This window comes from Megalobrama amblycephala, linkage group LG19 (genome assembly GCF_018812025.1).
Source record: "Megalobrama amblycephala isolate DHTTF-2021 linkage group LG19, ASM1881202v1, whole genome shotgun sequence".
Lineage (NCBI taxonomy): Eukaryota > Metazoa > Chordata > Actinopteri > Cypriniformes > Xenocyprididae > Megalobrama > Megalobrama amblycephala.
The window spans coordinates 21,329,453-21,349,919 of NC_063062.1; the positions used below are offsets into that span (position 1 = coordinate 21,329,453).

At 38.3% G+C, this 20,467-nt stretch overlaps 2 protein-coding genes across 3 annotated transcripts in view; one reads left to right on the top strand and one right to left on the bottom strand.

The window, feature by feature from the left end:
• elapor2a (endosome-lysosome associated apoptosis and autophagy regulator family member 2a) overlaps positions 1 to 20,467 on the top strand; it is a 77,296-nt gene that overhangs the window by 39,704 nt on the left and 17,125 nt on the right. The window contains exon 23 of the transcript XR_007181584.1: positions 17,504 to 17,660. The gene's annotated coding sequence lies outside the window, so the exon portion shown is untranslated. The remainder of the gene's footprint in view (positions 1 to 17,503; positions 17,661 to 20,467) is intronic.
• Positions 3,001 to 20,467, bottom strand: part of grm3 (glutamate receptor, metabotropic 3) — a 59,496-nt gene continuing 42,029 nt past the window's right edge. For both annotated transcript variants that reach the window (XM_048168393.1, XM_048168392.1), the window contains exons 4-6: positions 14,680 to 15,755; positions 11,102 to 11,279; positions 3,001 to 4,183 (exon numbers count right to left, since the gene is read on the bottom strand). In XM_048168393.1, the coding sequence (XP_048024350.1) occupies positions 4,107 to 4,183; positions 11,102 to 11,279; positions 14,680 to 15,755 (1,331 nt within the window). In that variant the 3' untranslated portion in view covers positions 3,001 to 4,106. The remainder of the gene's footprint in view (positions 4,184 to 11,101; positions 11,280 to 14,679; positions 15,756 to 20,467) is intronic.

The following is a 20,467-nucleotide window of genomic DNA, read 5'->3' on the forward strand; positions in this document are numbered from 1 at the left end:
AAAGAGGCTAAGGCTGGAATGAGGACCCCTAGCAACTTAACGTGTGGAAAGAGGATGTGTGCAGATTTTGGGATGGTGTTGCCTCGCCACAAAAGCACAGAGTTGCTGAGTATCATGCTGGAGTTTATGGGGCAGCAAACTGCTTTACATAACCTCATGTTTTTGTCCCTACATTCACTTACTTGTTAACTTTGTTTCAAGTACAGACTGTATCTGCTGTCCTCATGTTGGCCTTTTTTGTAGGAGTAAAATATTGTAAGAATTTATACTGTAGATCTTGCCTGTGTAAAAGTGACCACCATAGTACTGGTTTCCATGGTGTTGCTATTTAGTTCCATGTTAATATATAATTTCTAGGGTGTTGTTGTGGGTGGTTTCCAGGGTGTTGCTATGCAGTTGTTAAGGTGTTCTAAGTGTTTTTTAGCATGTTCCTTACTATGCAGGTTCTAGGGTGTTCTGGGTGTTTTTTATAATGTCATTGTGCTATGGTGTTGTAGGCGGTTTCCATAGAGTGTTGCTATGCAGTTGCTAAGGTGTTCTAAGTGGTTTTTAGCATGTTACTTATTATGTAGGTTCTAGGGTGTTCTGGGTGTTTTTTATAATGGCATTGTGCTAGGGTGTTGCTAGGGTGTTGTAGGTGGTTTCCAGGGTGTTTCTATGCAGTTGCTAAGGTGTTCTAAGTGGTTTTTAGCATGTTACTTACTATGCAGGTTTTAGGGTGTTCTGTGCGTTTTTTTATAATGTCGTTGTACTAGGGTGTTGCTAGGGTGTTGTAGGTGGTTTCCAGGGTGTTTCTATGCAGTTGCTAAGGTGTTCTAAGTGGTTTTTAGCATGTTACTTATTAAGCAGGTTCTAGGGTGTTCTGGGTGTTTTTTTTTATAATGTCATTGTGCTAGGGTGTTGCTAGGATGTTGTAGGTGGTTTCCAGGGTGTTTCTATGCAGTTGCTAAGGTGTTCTAAGTGGTTTTTAGCATGTTACTTATTAAGCAGGTTCTAGGGTGTTCTGGGTGTTTTTTTTTATAATGTCATTGTGCTAGGGTGTTGCTAGGATGTTGTAGGCGGTTTCCATAGAGTGTTGCTATGCAGTTGCTAGGGTGTTCTAAGTGGTTTTTAGCATGTTACTTATTAAGCAGGTTCTAGGGTGTTCTGGATGTTTTTTTTATAATGTCATTGTGCTAGGGTGTTGTAGGCGGTTTCCATAGAGTGTTGCTATGCAGTTGCTAGGGTGTTCTAAGTGGTTTTTAGCATGTTACTTACTATGCAGGTTCTAGGGTGTTCTGGATGTTTTTTTTATAATGTCATTGTGCTAGGGTGTTGCTAGGGTGTTGTAGGTGGTTTCCAGGGTGCTGCTATGCAGTTGCTCAGGTGTTCTGAGTGGTTTTTAGCATGTTACTTACTATGCAGGTTTTAGGGTGTTCTGTGCATTTTTTATAATGCCGTCATACTAGGGTGTTGCTAGGGTGTTGTGGGTGGTTTCCATGGTGTTGCTATGCAGTTGCTAAGATGTTGTAAGTGGTTTTTAGCATGTTACTTACTATGGTGGTTCTGGGTAGCATTTAGAATGTCATTGTGCTAGGGTGTTGTAGGTGGTTTCCATGGTGTTGCTATGCAGTTGCTAAGGTGTTCTAAGTGTCTTTTAGTATGTTGCTATGCAGTTGTCTGAGTGTTCTGAGTGTTTTTCTCATGTTACTGTGCAGTTGCTAGGGTGTTCTGAGTGGTTTTTAACACTACTCTGCAGTTGCTTGGATGTTCTGATCAGATTCCAGGGCATTGCTATGCAGTTGTTAAGGTGGCCTGAGAGTTGTTTACTATGTTACTATGGTGTTTTGGTTTGTTTCCAATGCTTTGCTCTCTGGGTTGTCCATATCTATTCTAATCCATAGATATGGCTTTAATTCCTACTTCAATGTTAGTCCAATGGATGTTTACAAGATTTAATCATTTGCCAGGCACAAACTGTTTATTTTAATTACATAACGGCATTACTTAGGATTAGGAGTTTGTTGAAATTCCTAACCCTTCTTTTCAGCAGTAGTAATCACTAATTAGTGGGTAAAAAGGGGGAAAAACTGAGGAAGAATATAGTACGGGCCTGGCTGCATTTTGATTGTATGTGTGTATAGTTGTAATACATCTCTTGTGGTTCTGTAAGCAAATCCGTCTCCATTGGAAGACTAAATCTGTCATTGATTGGTTATGTTTTTTCTGTTATCTGATTTTATCACTCCTGCTGTGCATGTTCACCTCCTGGTACTGTTAACTGACACACAAATGATTTCCTTTGCTGCCATGCTGATGAATTATGGATGTTGAGAGCTTTAGCATTTCTAGGTTACTGTTACATGTTTGTTTACTATATCTCTTCATGACGGGCCAAGAATGGATGATCCTTAAATTACATGATACAGTTTGTAACTTGCATTAGGTAACGTGATATTGTACAGAATCCCTTGAGGCCAAGCGATGGCCGCAAGCTAAAAACAAACTTTTAATATTTTAGCTCTCTATAAATCGTCAGCTTGTCGAAGAACCCGAGTGTCCCTCTCTCTTCCAAACAAACCAACAGGAAAAACATAGAAATGTATAAAACGTCTGAAATGTAAAAAAAGATGTCTGTAAAAAAAATGGCCCGGTCCCCTCCCGCCAAAAGGCTCTGAGGAACCTCTCGTATTAAAACTATAGGACAAATGATAAGGCACAACAAGCCGATTTTGAACAACAGAATACATTTTACATTCACTGCATCACAAAGCATTTCCCACGTCAAAAATGTGACTGATTATCCATTTTTCCACTGAAATGGTGCCGGTGCCAGAGATGGGGTACACAAAAATATAAAGCAGCACAACTGTGTTCAGCATTAATAATAATAAGAAATGTCTTGAGCAGCAAATCAGCATGATTTCAGAAGGATCATGTGACACTGAAGACTAAAGTAATGATGCTGAAAATTAATACACGAATAAATAACATTTAAATCAGTTCTTTTAAATTATTATAATTTTACAGTATTGCTGTTTTTATATATATTTGATCAAATAAATGCAGCCATGGTGAGCATAAGAGACATATATAAATGCATATTGCAAATATGTATATATTTTTAAAAAAAATCTATATAAATATTGGCAGTTTAAGTTTTTGTGGTTTTCAAAACTATTTTTGGAGAGGACATTAGCCTATTTTTTGCCCTCTGACAGGTTTCCTGGTTTGTCACTGTTTAAGGGGCAGATGTTGACCTGTTTTTTTTTTTTCTTCGGCAAATTGGCAACAGCACCATGATGGTGGAAAAGAGGTGTGTGTCAACATTGTAAGATTCACAGTACCTCACATGCTCATCTTCCAGACTTTCCGTCCCTGAAGGCTACTCGTCACAGGCAATGTAAACTTATATAACATCTCGAAACACTGCGTATCCGTGCTGGAACATAAACACGCATCACTGCCATCTCAACATAATGCTTATGAGATGCAGTTAATGTAATATGTTTTCAGATGTCATGACAGTTTACTAAAATGGTGTTGTAACCTCTGGCATCAAGCCACTGCCTGTAATGAGACGACGTGAAGTTTGAGGTGCGAGCGCTCACTCGATGGTTTTCCTGCTCTGGACCTCATGACCAGCGTAGACTCTAATACTGTCGACGTGTGCTGTTAAAACCATCGGTTAAGATTCTGTACAGAATGTACAACATAGAAATACATACAGTTTAGATTATTACAATGAGGCCTACAAAAGAAAACGACCACAAATTGTGTCCAGTATTGCAGGCGGAGCCATGTCTGTCAGTCTCTACTGTGGTCCAATCAAAAACTTGTTTGAGTTTTACATCATCACATCATGGCCGTTTACAACATACATAATAAAGCTATCAAAACAAAAGTTTCCAAAATCTCTCTATAAAGGATTTTTTTTTTTTGTTCTTTTGTTTCTCTACAACAATGTCAGTTAATATTTACAACGAGCCCTAAAAATAATTTAATAATAATCATAATCATACACACTTTCTACACACTGTAGGCAGACCTAGTTCTTGGGCAGAGCACAATGTGTGCTGATTGGCTAACAGTCGCTAAGGAGCAGGAGTCTGGAGGAGGGGGCGGGGTCACAGAGAGGAAGTGGTGGAGTCAACAATCTCTCTTCCGTTGCACACCGTCGGAACGTACTGGGCGCTCACAGATGCTTAAGAAAGAAAGAGCGAAAGGAGAATTAGACAAATGCAAAGAATGTATGGAAAAAGGGAAGTAAAAGCGGTGGGACATATGAAGTAATTTTATATCATGGTAACAGCATACAGTAGTGGCTTAAAAGTGATGTCCGGTGGGGATATTTGTTTTTAATGACCCTACAAAGTTCGATTAAACCATCAAAATATGAGAAAAATATCTGATATATTTATTAAATATTTTAAATATGAAGGAAGAACAAAACACTAAACTTGGTTAAGGTATTTATCAGTCAAAATTATTTGGCAAAAATGGCAATCTACAGCTATAGGTTTTATTTTACTTTGTAAAAAAAAAAAAAAAGCTTACAGGAAAAAGCATACGTTGTATGGGGCTAGAAATATGACAAAATTATCTGAATTTGAATTGTGTAAATTTGAATTATTGAAAAGTGTCATTTAACAGAATTCAACATTTAAGTGCCATTTTGTATAGATTTGAATTTTAATTTTTTAAACTTGAATCCTGGACATTTGAAATAGAACTTTTTTTCTACATATGTATCATCATGTGTCATCATATGTATTTTTTGTTCTGAATTCTTAGACTGCAAATATTCACTTCTTAAAAATACAGCTTCAAGTTTCAACATGAATAACAAATTCAAAACACCAAATTCAATATTCTAAAATTCAAAACTCAGAAATTCAGATCATACTGAAAGTAGGTCAGAAGTCCAGCTTCCTGGTTCCACAGGGAAAAGTAGAAGGTCTCTGAAAAGTCAAACATTGCATTTTGGCCAATTACAGAGCAGCAATAATTCTGAGCATGCAGGACATTTATCTCTGGGGGTCTCTGCTACGCCTATTTGTTTTAGTATAAAGTATATTTAGTATGGAAGTGATTAGCATGTGTAACAGTCAGACGTAACTCTATAATTACTATATTTCTGCTGCATTCTGTTATCGAAGTTGAATGTTAGGCTATTTCACTCGCTGCCGTTTTCAGCTCAAGAACGTCACAAATGATCATTCAGATATGTGTAACATAGCAGGCGCGATTACGTGATTTATTTCTGCTCAATATCATGCAAATTGAAGGCTTATTAAATTAAATCAGAAGGGATGTGTCTGTGACCTATTAAAAATACCATGGTATGTTCATGGTCACATCGCACCTGCTGCGCTTCTGTGAACAGAGAAAAACAGACTAAATTATAGCTTGTAAAAGGAATAGGTCTAAACGAAACATAGGCTATGTTACTCAAATTAATTAACAGATTAACAAAAGAAAAAACTGCGTAGTATAGGCTGTGCTGAATTTTTGGTTAATTTTTGCACTCCACACCTGTTCATGGAAATGATAGAAAGCGCATCCTGTTTATTTTCTTTATTTTACAAAAGCACAGTGTTTTGTTTTTATTTGTAAGTGTTAGATGCACGCTATAAAGTTTCCAATGATGATGTGTTATCTGTATGACCATAAATGACGGAGTATTATAGCCTTCTGCTGTTTAAGTAAAAAATCCAAGTGATCGCGCTGGCGCCTCACGCCTGTACAGTACTCACAACAGGCTATCAGTGTTAAATTGACATCACAGCCTGTTCATCAAAATAAAATGCAGTCGACTGAATATAGCCTTTAAAAATGACACTGCCTGAGTTCAGCGTGACCACTGCCTCACTGTGGTGTAATGCCAAGCACATTTTTGCTCACGTGAAGAATGCTATTTTTCGAGGACACTGAACAAGAGTGTAGTACAAAAACTTGTTTACTAAGTAAAAGTGTAGCAACCAATGCATCTCGAATAATATGGAAACATTTGGATTAGTGCTGAATGAGAGAAAGCCCAACGGCGTTTCTTTCACTTTTAAATAAATAATTTTGGCGTTGCATTTAGGCTATATGTTGTTTATAATAAATGCTGCTATAGTTAGTGCTTTATTTTACAATTTTAGGCTATATATATTTTATAGCCTATTACTATAGTTATGTAGTCCTTTTTTTTTCTATATTTACTTGCGTTATATATTTATATATAATATATAGTAGGCCTATTACCTATATAGCAAATGGCAACTAAAATAGCCCAAATAACATTTTTTAACATTGTACCAAAAGTTATAGGCCATAATGTGTTTACACAATGATAAGTAGAGGTTGCAATCAAGAGAGCTTTACTCAGTCCATTTTAAATTCTAAATTTTGCCACCTCTGAAATGGGTTAAATCATATAGCCTATTAGCAAAGTTCAAGTAAATATGCTAGAAAAACATTACTCATTCAATATGTGCATATATCGCATGGACGGAGAAGGAACATTATTGTCTAAAATGTAATTTATCTGACACAGAGATGCACATCTTAGAGTGAAGATCCATCAGGAAACACCACCTATTCACTGCGTCTTCATGTACAGTTTTTCTTTTCCGTGCAGAAGTCGTTCGCCAGAGATGATAGCGTAGGCTAAACTGAATGCCAAATTCAGAAATCACTTGTGCACGTCGGGCAGGTAATAATAATAGTAATAATAAAAATAATAATAAAGATTTTAAATGGGCTAAATAAATGAAAGTGAGCTGGGCAGCAGACCAAATCAGTCTCCCGACCAGCGGGATTTCTCCCTGAGTTTCCGATGGCCAGTCTGTGCCTGTGTTCATCCCACAATACAAATGATTTTAAGTTATCCCTCAAAAAAAATAGAGGCTGCATAAAAACCTGACATTATCCTGATGGGACCAGCTGCACTGTCTGAAGTGAGCAGAGATAACCAATAGAGCCTGGCTGATCTGACAACTCCACAAGTGAAGCAAATTATTTTACCATGTGCAGTCTTAAAATGGGTCATTGTTTGATCAATGGCTCCCTGCTTTTTAAATTATTATTATTTATTTATTTAACAGGGCATGACACTGTCTTCATGAAAACGACAGTCATCCAATTGTGTTTGTGGTGTTTGTTGGAGTTTGGAGTGTGAATTAGCCTTTAAATGCCTTAATAAACCTACAATTTGCATGATATTGAGCAGAAATAATCGCGGCTGCTACGTTACACATATCTGAATGATCATTTGTGATGTTCTTGAGCTGAAAATGCCAGCGAGTGAAATAGCCTAACATCCAACTTCGATAGCAGAAATATAGTAATTATAGAGTTATGTCTGACTGTTAAGCATGCTAATAACTTCTAAATATAATAAATATACTTTACTAAAACAAATAGGCGTAGCAGAGACCCCCAGAGATAAATGTCCCGCATGCTGAGAATTATTGTTGCTCTGTAATTGGCCAAAATGCAATGTTCGACTTTTCCAAGATCCTCTACTCTTCCCTGTGGAACCCGGAACCTGGACCTCTGACCTACTTTCAGTTCGATCTGAATTTCTGAGTTTTGAATTTTAGAATATTGAATTTGGTGTTTTGAATTTATTCTTGTTGAAACTTGAAGCTGTATTTTTAAGAAGTGAATATATGCAGTTTTCAGAACAAAAAATACGATGTTTGAAAATACATATGTAGAAAATTATGCCATAATTTTGTTGGTTTTCTCTTGAATTTCTGTCTATGACAGCCTGGCCAAAATTTAACAAATAACAATTTTTATAGTCTTTGAATAAAGGGTGAAGATGCCAATTTTCCTAGGCCGGACATCACTTTTGGCCACTACTGTATAATATGTCATAATGTAGTTATAAAATTCAGGTTACACTTTATTTTAAGGTGATGTAGTTACATTGTAATTACTCAAATAAGTACTGAGTAATATTAGTTAACTACATGTACTTACTATAGAGTTACGGTTACACTTTAAAACCGATTACAGTAACTCAAACCATTTGACGAAACTGATTGCCGTAAACCATTTAAGTTTTAAAACCAATAAGTATGAGTACTGTAAACTCATATAAATTGAGTTAACTTCACTTTATATTTTAGTGTTGGTTTAGTCAATCATTAGTCAACTTATACATTTTAAGTTCAGTTTGAATTCAGGTAACAAATTTAACTAAGTCTTAACAACTAGGGTTTGGTTAAAGGTTAGTTGTAATTATGCATAATTTATTGTTATTACTATAGTAAGTCCATGTAGTAATATGTAACTACACTACTTTAAAATAAAGTGTTACTTAAATTCAATCCAAAAATGTTTTATATATTACATAACCATGCAGTAATGCATATTTTTGTGATTATCCATTTCTTTTACATTGACCGTTTATTTATTTAACATATATATTTATTTATTTAACATATAATGGCTGTTGCCATTAACACTTTACAATAAGGTTTCATTAGTTGACATGCACTAAGAATTAACAATACTTCTACAGTATTTATTAATATTAGTTCATGTTAATTTCAACATTTACTAATCCATTATAAAAATCAAATGTATTTGTTAGCATTAGTTAATGCACTGTGAACTAACATGAACAAACAACGAACAGCTGGATTTTTATTAACATTAACGAAGATTAAGAAATACTGTAACAAATGTATTGCTCATTGTTAGTATGTGTTCATTAATACATTATCTAATATTAACAAATGAGACCTTATAGTAAAGTGTTACCATTTATTTATTAATTTCTGTTATATACTACACCTTTTGACATATGGTAAGTAGTAGGCCATCATTTATCAAGGTATTCCATGCATAATAAAAATATACATACTGTGTATCATGCATGCTATATACCGCAGCAAAAGTGATAGTACTGTATATTAGAATGCAACTCTGAACACAGTCAGCCACTGATGGCCAACTTCAAAAGACACCACAAACTTTTCACAAAGTTTACCGACAACTTTTCCGCCATTTGATTCTCCTCTCATCACCTCCCTCCCCCTCTTTTCCCTCCTAGTGCGTGACTGTATGTGATCTTTGCTCTGCGCTGTGTCTTCTCTTCTTTGCAGTGTCTGTCATGTTATTTATTAGACGAATGAAATGTAAATAAAGATGAAACTGTTTACCTGATCTGTTTTTGTGCTTGTGAATAATGCATTAGAGCAGAAGCTGTTGTCTGTACACACATGGGCTTATTACCCACCATCAGTGGCAGAACGGCCGTTCCCTACCGCACCTTTCCTCTGGGCTCTTACACAACTGCTCTGTGTGACAATGCTGACATTAAAATCCTCAGTGTAAATTGGCATATCAAAGGGCTGTAATCACTACAAACCGCCTGTGTAAGCATTGCAGAAAGTTCAACATTGACAACCAGTTGGCCTTGTGCGTCACTTTTATTTAGAGCACAAATAAAGTGCTTTGCAGCATTTTTCTTCATTTATGCTGTTTCTGTTTTTTTGTTTTTTGTGGGTCATGCCATCATGGTTGCAATTTTGCATGCTTGTGTATGTTATATATTATCACATTAGACACATAATGCCATAACCATGATAAAATCAACTATATCAGCCGCCGAGATTAAAATTCCCGAATAAATGGGATAACCTTTTACAGGTGAGAATGTGTTGGTTTGTGTTTTTATATGTATTAACTCAATATTACAGGTTTTTAAACTATGGTAACTTTTAAATGTCATGTAAGCTGACGCCATTATATTTTATTATGTTAGTTTAGCAAAATCATCTGCTGAAGTCTATTGCAGATACAGATATTCATATATGTGTCTAACTACAGTTGCAGACACAAAGTCAACTTCCTCTCGAATGTTTACAGACCGACTTTGACCATTCCAATATGGCGGACAGCTTACGTATAGCGACCCATAGAAACAGCTGAAAAATTAGGCATCTATGTATATATATCTATATATTTCTAAGTGTGTTTAAGCCAGTGTCAGAAATTAACTACTTTATTAATTAGCAACATTTTCTTTCTAGACTGACTTTATTTATTTAGCATCAACACTTTCAATATCCAGCGCTTTTTTTTTATTACTTTTTTGCCCCAGTCCTTTCTCTTGACCCTGGTTAAAGCATATTGGTAGGGTTTCCCAGGTAGTTGCCAAGTCTCATTGCTTAGAACAGTAATAAGCAGGAATAAATAATAAACGGTTACTCTGGGAAATCATTACGAAAAAGTGATAAGACAACTGATGATAGTAGTGTACAGAATTTTGATTTATTTATTTATTGATTTTTCTCTGAATAGTGGCATGATTTATACATATTTTATTTATTGATTCAGTTTGTTAAATTATTTTACTAAAATTCCAATAAGAGATTCTGAAGGTAAAAAAGAAAAGTATGGAGATCAATAAAGATCAATAAATAGAAGATCTCTCCTCAGTAAGTCACACAATTGACCGTTCGTAAGGACCTTCCCTCTTTAGTTACTGTTGCTATGTCCGACAAGCCATGCCACGCTCACGTCACGGCCTTAGTTACTGTTGCTATGTCCAACAAGCAATGCCACGCTCACGTCACGCATCATATTCTCATTCATTGCGGGGCAAAGAGGACAATATGTCAACAGACAAGACAGAGCAGGTTACCTTTGATATGAAACAAAGTCTCAAATTTTGTAATTTTTAAAGAAATTTAAACAATAAATACCGTTTTGTGGCTCGTTAATGTGTCGTGACAGATCGGTTTAGCGCCTCAGTTCAAGCGACTCCTGAATTGATCATCTCTTACTACTAGTTAATTTATAGTATCAAATAAATATGAATGAACATCAGAAGGTATATTGTTTCATCCACAGAAAGACGTCAGTACACACCATTTTTCAAGTTCATGTCCACCGACGTTAATCTACTAACTCTCCTGACTGCTTTGTCAGACATAACGTCGGATTCTGTGTTATGATTGGTTAGATTGTGTGTCAATCAAACTCCCGGCGAAGGGTCAATTTGCTGTATTTTTTTTTTTTTGCCCATGGCACAAATGTGACAAAGTAATACAAAAAGTCAGTGTTCAAATGTTTATATCTAATTTTCAGTGTCCGTTTGTTTGTGTGTAGATCTCACCATGGGATGCGTAGCTAGTAGCTGGCCCGCTTACACTGAACCGGTTCATGTTTAACCGATGACTGGTGACGTTCTTCTGAGGCTGGAACATGATGATGTGGACTTTGGGGGCAAACATGCAGCCCAGCACCACAAATCCGCTCAGACTGACAGATATACACATGGTTGTTGTTTGGACCTGAAAGACAGAGGACAAACACAATTCATTTCTCACCCATCATTGTCTCTACGGTAACTCCCATTTATTCTGATAATCAGAAGCTATTAGCTGTGACTATCAAGAAACCCTTGGTTAATAAAGAGGTAGAGCACAGGGGTATAATAACAGTGACATTTAGCAAAGTGCTGCGTAAATAGCATTTGATTAGAAGTAGTTGAATGTCTCCCATTAGCAAGATAATTTTCCTCACTCCGGTTTTAGATCTTCGTGTTGTTCCCCGCAATCCCCCGTCAAGGTGCACCGCTGTGAGTGAAGGGATAGGAGGATGGATATTACACTAAACTGAACAGGGATCTCTCAACCCCGGGGGAACACAGCGCTGTTCCGCTTAAGGAATGATTTCACAGAGAGCTAAATGAACAGTATGATCTGTTTCAGTTAGACCTTTATCTCAATATGACTTATCAGCGGGTTTAAATAAGTTCCCTATTCGCGTATGTTCATGTCCTGCTAAAAATACGCAAACCGATTAGCTGTTCTATTAGTCTTGCTCATATTTTCTGCAGTGTAATCAGTGTGAGCCATCTACAAAGCTGTCCTTATTCTGTTATGTTCTACTCGGTCGGTTGGTAGCTCTGATCTCACGGCTGCATGCATTTGCACTCGGATTTGTTTCTTTTAACTATCCTGCGTTTCCATAGGCATCAGCATTGTGGGCAAGCAGTCTCTGAGGACCGTATCTCTTGAGTAAAGAGCCTCTCTTCGCACTTCATTGACTGCGGCCTAGTAAGACCCATTTTTGTCCAGCTCCCTGCAAGAATTCCTCCTTGTGTCAGCAGGCCATCTATGGCAATGCTGTTTGGGTACTTCAAGTTTCCTTTGGATTCACTTGGTGTGGTGAATGACAAGCTCGGTTATAGACACGCTTAGGCACTGTCACACTGCATCACTCGATGTTATATATTTGTTGCATCAGTGAGCTATTGAGAAGTTGTCTGTTGAGGGTATGTGTTTGCTGAAGATTTAAATTTGTCAACAGATTTCTATCTGACAGTTCTGCTTACTTGGTGTAATTCTGAATACACGTAACAGCTATCCGAACAGCAGGCGTCTTGCGGTCCCACAAGCATGGATACAAGACAACATTGTCTGTTTTGCATGTTAATGGATTTTTTCTGGTTCCGCTTTTCAGCTCAGATCAGTTTGATTCATTCTCACTAAAGTAGATTAAATCTAGCTGTGTTCAGTTAGCTTCAGGTACTTTCATTTGATTTGAGCAGTGTTTCTGCTTATGTCAGACAGGACTGGGCATAATACAGTTAAGAATTGGTTACTTTTAAATTCATGAGTTGGATTTTTAATTGATTTGGCCAGACCCCAAAGGAAGTTGAATTCATTTAGATTTGTACTGGAACAAATATGGATGAAAAGTGAAAAGTTAAAGAAACATGTCCCCCACCCTCAGAATTGGGGCAGATGTTCCCCAGTGGCATGTTGTTGTGGGTGGTTTTATTAATATAATCATTAACATGAATAGTTATTATTTAATAATTCCAAGAATTAGTCATATGCTACAGGCCAATTGAATGGATTTATTCAATTTGAATTCATAGTATGATTTGAATTCAATTTGAATTCGTAGTGTGTAAATAAATATATACCGATGAAGCATAACATTATGATCACTGACAGGTGAAGTGAGCAAGCAAGCATAAGGATTTGAGCGAGTTTGGCAAGGGCCAAATTGTGATGGTTAGAAGACTGGGTCAGAACATCTCCAAAACTGCAGCTCTTGTGGGGTGTTCCCGGTCTGCAGTGGTCAGTATCTATCAAAAGTGATCCATGGAAGGAACAGTGGTGAACCGGAGACAGGGTCAAAAATGGCACATTGGTGCATGTGAGAAGCGAAGGCCGGCCTGTGTGGTCCAATCCAACAGACGAGCTACTGTAGCTCAAATTACTCAAGAAGTTAATGCTGGTTCTGATAGAAAGTTGTCAGAATACACTGCGCATCGCAGTTTGTTGAGTATGTGGCTGCATAGACCAGTCAGGGTGCCCACGCTGACCCCTGTCCACCGCTGAAAGTGCCAACAGTGGACACGTGAGCATCAGAACTGGACCACGGAGCAATGGAAGAATGTGGCCTGGTCTGATGAATCATGGTTTCTTTTACATCACGTGGATGGCCGAGTGCGTCGCTTACCTGGGCAACACATGGCACCAGGATGCATTATGGGAAGAAGGCAAGCTGGCGGAGGCAGTGTGATGCTTTGGGCAATGTTCTGCAGGAAACCTTGGGTCCTGCCATCCATGTGGATGTTACTTTTGACACGTACAAACTACCTAAGCATTTTTGCAGACCATGTACACGCTTTCATGGAAACGGTATTCACTGGTGGCTGTGGTCTCTTTCAGCAGGATAATGCGCCCTGCCACAAAGCAAAAATGGTTCAGGAATGATTTGAGGAGCACAACAACAAGTTTGAGGTGTTGATTTGGCCTCCAAATTCCCCAGATCTCAATCCAATCGAGCATCTGTGGGATGTGCTGAACAAACAAGTCCGATCCATGGAGGCCCCACCTCGCAACTTACAGGACCTAAATGATCTGCTGCTAACATCTTGGTGCCAGATACCACAGCACACCTACAGGGGTCTAGTGGAGTCCATGCCTCGACGGGTCAGGGCTGTTTTGGCAGCAAAAGGGGGACCAACACAATATTAGGAAGATGGTCATAATGTTATGCCTGATTGGTGTGTGTGTGTATATATATATATATATATATATATATATATAGAGAGAGAGAGAGAGAGAGAGAGAGAGAGAGAAAGAGAGAGAGAGAGAGAATAGAGAATAAGTTTACAGTTTTAAGTACAGATTTTTACAGTCTTTATTGATTTTTAAATTTTTACACTTTTTTTAAAACAATAAATAATTAAAAATTAGGCCATATTTTAGCATTAAATGAGCACTATATTTAAAGTCAAGTCATCTAAATCTTATTTCTAATCTTATAGATCTCTTTGTAAGGCTGAAGACTTTCTCAAGTTATCATTCAAGTAAGTTATCATTCTGTAAGGCTTTCTCAAGTTATCATTCAAGCTTTGTCTTGACAAACCTTACTTTTCTAGGGAAAGTTCACCCGAAAATTAAAATTCTGTCGTTGTTTCATTGCAGAACAAATAAGATACTTTGATGTTGTGGTCTAAACAACCTTGGAGGCCACTGTCTTTCATTGTATGGACAAAAATAAAAACTGGAATTTTTATGTTTCGTAGAAGAAAATAAGTCATACAGTTTTGGAACAGCGTGAGTAAATGGTGACAGAATTTAAAACATCCCTTTAAAAGTCAGACTTATTGCAATTATATGAATTTCAGTTCATTTGAATCTTACAGAATTTTAGTGTCAGACGTACCCTGTAGTCACTGGAGGTGACGTAGAAGATGGGCAGGAAGGCCAGCCAGATGATGCAGGTGGTGTACATGGTGAATCCGATGAACTTGGCCTCATTGAAGTTCTCTGGACATTTGCGGGTCTTGAAGGCATAGACTGTGCAGAGGACCACCAGAACCACGTTGTAGCTTAGCGAGAGCAGCATGCTAGAGTCCCTTACGTTACACTTCAAAATGACAGTCTGACGTTTCTCCGGTGTGGTGAATCTCCGCGTACCGGGAACTTCCAGCAGTAGCCAGATGGAAACTAACAAGAGCTGCACTGAGATCAATGACAGACAGATGAACACCTGTGAGCTGGGACTGATGAAGCGTGGTCGCTGAGCCCCTCCCTCCTTCACGCCGCTGAAGATGCGAGCGATGCGATTGGTCTTCGTGAGCAAGGCAGAGTAGCACACTGCAAACGAGGTACCAAGGCCTAACCGCCTCAGCGTGCACACGATAGGTGACGGTTTTGCGATGAATATGAAAGTCATGACGTACGACATGAAGACACCAAGCAGCAGGATGTAGCACAGCTCGCGACCGGATGCTTTGACCAGCGGCGTGTCGTTGTGTCGAATGAAAACGATGAAGACCATTAAGGTACAGATGAAGCCAACGCATGCAATTGAGATGGGCCCGATGGCCCAAGCATCCTCCCACATGATGTAGTCCTCAGGAAGGTCGTAGCATCCGGTCAGGTCAGGACGGGGCCACTGGCCAGATGCGCAGGGCATGCATGTGAACTCATCTGGCAGGTATTCATAGGGCTCGCAGGGAGTGCAAATCCAGCAGCAGTATTCACCCGCTTGCATCTTCTTCATCTCATTAGGAGCGCAAGGATCGCTGCACTGAGACGTGGGCACGTCTGCTCCCCTTGGCCAGCCGATCAAGCCCTCGTTTAGAGAAAGAATCTCCGCCCACTCTCCGACCTGGACATAAGTGAACTTGTCACTGCCTGGCACTCTCTGGTAGTTGAAGATGTTGTAGCGGCCCATTCCGTCACCATGTGCGTCAAATTTTACTTGATTCTCCGAGCCGACAGAGGAGAATGGAGCTAGAGAGAGAGTACGAGAAAGAGGGGGAGAAGTTAATTCACACATATTAAGTGGGATGAAATACATTAACTCAAGAACAGATAGTTCCCTTTATGACTGTCTTTGGTTATTATCAGTAAGTACGTGAACGGCTGCAGGCTCATGAAGCAGGCAAAGAAAAGTATCATCAAATCTCTAAACAAAATGACTACACAATGCCATCCGACTTCAAGCAGAGAACGTATCAAGGGTTTGAGAGGGAATCGGGCTGTTTTTTGTCAGGGTTTATGTGCTAGGTATTGGTTTTATCGCTCATATGAAGTCTCCCACACACCTCTGTAGTGTAGCTTGGGGCTCTGGGAGGAAGCGTCCTTGGTCAGCACATTGCAAAATAAGACATGGGCAAATGAGCACAGAGGAGCTGATGCTTCTGTCTTGAGTTTTGGCCTCGGGGAGAATGATATATTGTGAACCGAAAGAAAAGACAAGAAGAAAATGTCCCTCAAGGGATGATGGTGAAACTGTCACTACTGTTTGTACAAGTGATTATTTTTCTATAGTGGCCAGAGAAAAAAATGAGAATTTTGAAGTTGTGGATATCAATTGATCTATCTATCGATCGTCTATATTGACTATTTATCTATCATTCTATCGTTCTGTCCATCTTAAAAATAATGGTAATACCATGTTATTTAACTACTTTTGTCATTTTAATTATATGTAAACACACAAATAGTTGGCTACAGCAAAACCTGCAGTACGTTTTCTCTGCATGGTGTAATTGCTCAGAGGGTCTCTGAAAGCTTGCAGCTGGATGATGATTCATCAGATAAGGAAAACAGGTTAGAAGTTATGAACCTCATCATTCACAAAGATAACGTCAATGTCAACACCCATGCACTCACAGACCCCCCCCCCCCCACTCCCCCCACACATGCAGCTGAGGTGCAATGAAATCCACAAACATCTTGGTGTATTCAAGGACTTCATCGTGCGCTGGATCATATTAACCTTATGTGGCCCATAGTTAATTTTTTCGTAGCTCATCTGTTCATTCTACGATTTGATGGCAGGCAACCGACCTCGATAATGTCTAATCATCCCTCATTGGTGGCAGATGCCGAGCACACCCCTGAATTAAATAATCAACATATGGTAACAGGATAACTGTAATATAATTACCCGTTACAAACACTAATTGCAGTTAATTAGCTTGCTCTGAGCCTCCAAGGATATGGACATACCATTTGTGGAACAAATACTTTCACAGAGACAATCTGATTGATGGGATATGTATCTGTCTGTCTCTGTCTGTCTGTCTGTCTATCTGTCTGTCTGTGTCAATCACAATATCTCTGTGCATCCTTGACAGATGTTTGCATGTTTTGTCATGGGATGCTTTAGACACAGATGCAGTAAATCAATCAAATCAGGCTTGTAGTCTGACGGTGCCTTAAAATAGCTCAATTGATCTGAACAGATTGCACAAGACTGGCTAGATAAGTTTAACCTGTGTAAGAAGAGCAATTCTCTGTAGGGGATCTTTCTCTGTAGGGGATTCACAAAGTTGTTAACAGTTGTTTTGACACATTAAGGCATAAAAATCATCAATTGTATCTATCAATGTAGTTCAAATCAATGTAGTTGATATCAGGTGTCATGCACTTATTTAGTTTGAAGGAAAAAAAAAATATTTTAAAACCTTTTTTTTTATTATTTTAATTTCTGCTTGTCTGTGCATGGGGATTATTCAATGACTTTTTTGCAGGTTATGCCAGTAGGCAACAAGTGCGGACAACATGCGCCTTCGATGTTCTGCAGCAGACTTATAGCCGACAGTCAAAGTGGCATTACGTCATCAAAGTGTGGACTCGGAAGAAGATTGCGAGGGCTTATTAGGGTTCCATTTGGGACAGTGCCTAAAGGTACTTCTCAGTCAGAAGGCTGCATCCTAGTGAGGCAGTGTCCGTCCTAGTCCAGACCTTTGGAGGCTTGTAGGCCATAGTCCTCCTCAGCATTAAATGCTAGAATGAGACGGTCTAGTAAGTGTGCATGGCTGCATCATAAATGTTTATGGTCACGGTGCAAAAACTAACTTATAATTTGAAGAATATTTTATATTAAAGAGCTTTATATTAACTGACTTTCTATTAATGCAGAACTGTTAATGACATCCATCTGTGGTCTCCCAGTGGTTTACATTACATACAGTTTAGCATTATGTGATTAATTTACAACAAAACAAACAAAAATCATAATGCCTTCATCTCCACAATAATTATTATTTTTTGTCTTGCATTACTTGGTGAAATTGGGCGAGCTCAGTCTCGATTCATTTTCTAATAATTCTTTTTCATGATTTGGAATGTGTGCAAAGGATTGTGGGTGATTGTAGGACATGAAGGATACACTTGATGCGTCCTTCAAAATAGCCGAATGAAGGGTGCGAAACGAAGGCTGCCTTCCAAGGATCCTTTAAAGGGGACATATCATCAAAATCTGACTTTTTCCATGTTTAAGTGCTATAATCAGGTCCCCGGTGCATCTTCCAAACCAGAAAATGTGAAAATGGACAACCCAGTAACTTTTTTGGTAAGCCTTTCTCTGCAAGCATGTAAAAAAAAAAGCCGTTCAGATTTCGCTCCCCTTGTGCGATAGGAAGGGGATCTTATTATAATATTACCACCCCCTGAATCTGTATGTTTCTGCCCATGGCACCGGCATTTTGTTTTCGCAAGCGACAACATTGTTTGTTACCAGTAACACTGGTCCTGGAGTGCAGCTGTCCAGTTTAGCTACAACCATGATCAAACACAATTGAATGTCACAATTGAATTACTAAAGCTACGTGAAGGAAGGTGAGTTGGGTCGGAGCAAAACTCTACAGGACAGCAGCACTCAAAAACGACCATCCCTGAGCTCATGATATGTCTCTATGTAAACATTATCACTGATCTTTTAATGCCTATAAACGTGTTTCGTTAACACGTTGCTAATGTACTGTTAAATGTGGCTAAAGTTACCATTGTTTCTTACTGTATTCACAGAGACCAGAGCCTTGTCATTATTTTAATTTTTAACCAAGTCTGTATAATTCATAAATGCATGTCCATTCTTATTGAGTCTCTCCAACAGTGTGCAACTTAGCCATGTTAGCCGCACAGCATGCTATCAAACTCATTCAGAAACAAATGTTAGCAAACATCCACAAAATATGCCATACCTATGGGATCTGATATGATGTATCATGGACAGAGATTTTTATTTGCTGTGTGAGCTTCTCCTGTATTGTTTATTATGGAAGCCCGTTTCCGCCACAGTTGAGTAAAAAAAATAATTCTGTAAGTCATAATAATGAGAACAGCATACATGGCACCTCCTGCTTTCGTGCACTTCTGTTTATACAAAGTGCAGTCTGTAGTATCATTAAATAACATCAGTTATAAATTATCAATATATTTTCAATACTTTTACATGCGCACGAACGCAAAGTGGTTTCCGTGGTAACGGTGGAAACTGCTGCATGAACGCGACGGCTTACAAAACTATCAGATTAATTTAGGAATATGACATTTATTCGTTTAGTTTAAGTGCAACGTCTTTATAAAATGTGTGGGTTTATGTGTCAACTTTAACACGTATTTCGCGGATGAGTCTCGGCTATTTGATGTGCAGGTTTACCTACATAGGCGCTGGAAAACTTTTCTAATATAAACCGGGTCCTAAAGCACTTGGCCAGTCATAAACCTCCATTCCAGTGATATTTCCTACAGAAAACACCTTTTAAGATGTTTATAACTCATTAGAATGTATGCAAAAGACAGCTTTCCAGGTGAAGCGTTCTTTAACAGAGTTGGATATGTAGGTGTGTGCTGTCTTATCATTCCTCTATCTGTTTGAAATCCATGGATCACCACTCTGTGTTTCTGCTTGTTCATAAACAAAAATACAAATGAATGTTACAAATGGTGACTATATCCCGTCTCATATAGGCTACTGATAATTTATCAATAATGTTATTTATTTAATGATATTATAGATTACACTTTTGCAGAATGTGCCATGGTTGCGAAGTTCTCGCATTTGACCAGCGGATGTCGCTAGCGTGTCACTGCTCCGCTGCTCTGCGCATGCGTAGATGTTTCTCATTATGAGAAAGTTTCTCATTATTATGAAATGTTAAGTCATTATTACGAGAAAGTTTCTTATTATTATGAGATGTTAAATCATTATTACGAGAAAGTTTCTCATTATTATGAGAAACTAAGTCATTATTACAAGAAAATCATCTCATTATTATGACTTACAGAATTATATTTTTTTACTCAACTGTGGCGGAAACGGGCTTCCATAGTTTATGCATCATTGAATTGGAAACAGAGTTTGGATGCAGGGAGCAAGAGCTCATTTGCATTTAAAGGTACACACACCAAATCAGTGCATTTTTTTTCTCCCACCCAAAATAGGAAGTTAAAACATGGTATAATAAAAAATCTATGGGGTATTTTGAGCTGAAATTTCACAGACACATTCAGGGGACACCTGGGACTTATATTACATCTTGTAAAAAGGGGCATAATAGGTAACCTTTAAAATGAGATGTCCTTCATCAGAGCTTGATAACTTGGCAGCCTTACTTCCGATTGATTAATTTTTTTCATTGTAGCAACTTGTGCTGTCTCTCTTTCTGTCTCTCTCTCAGGTAATATACGCTTGCTAGTTACACTTTAAG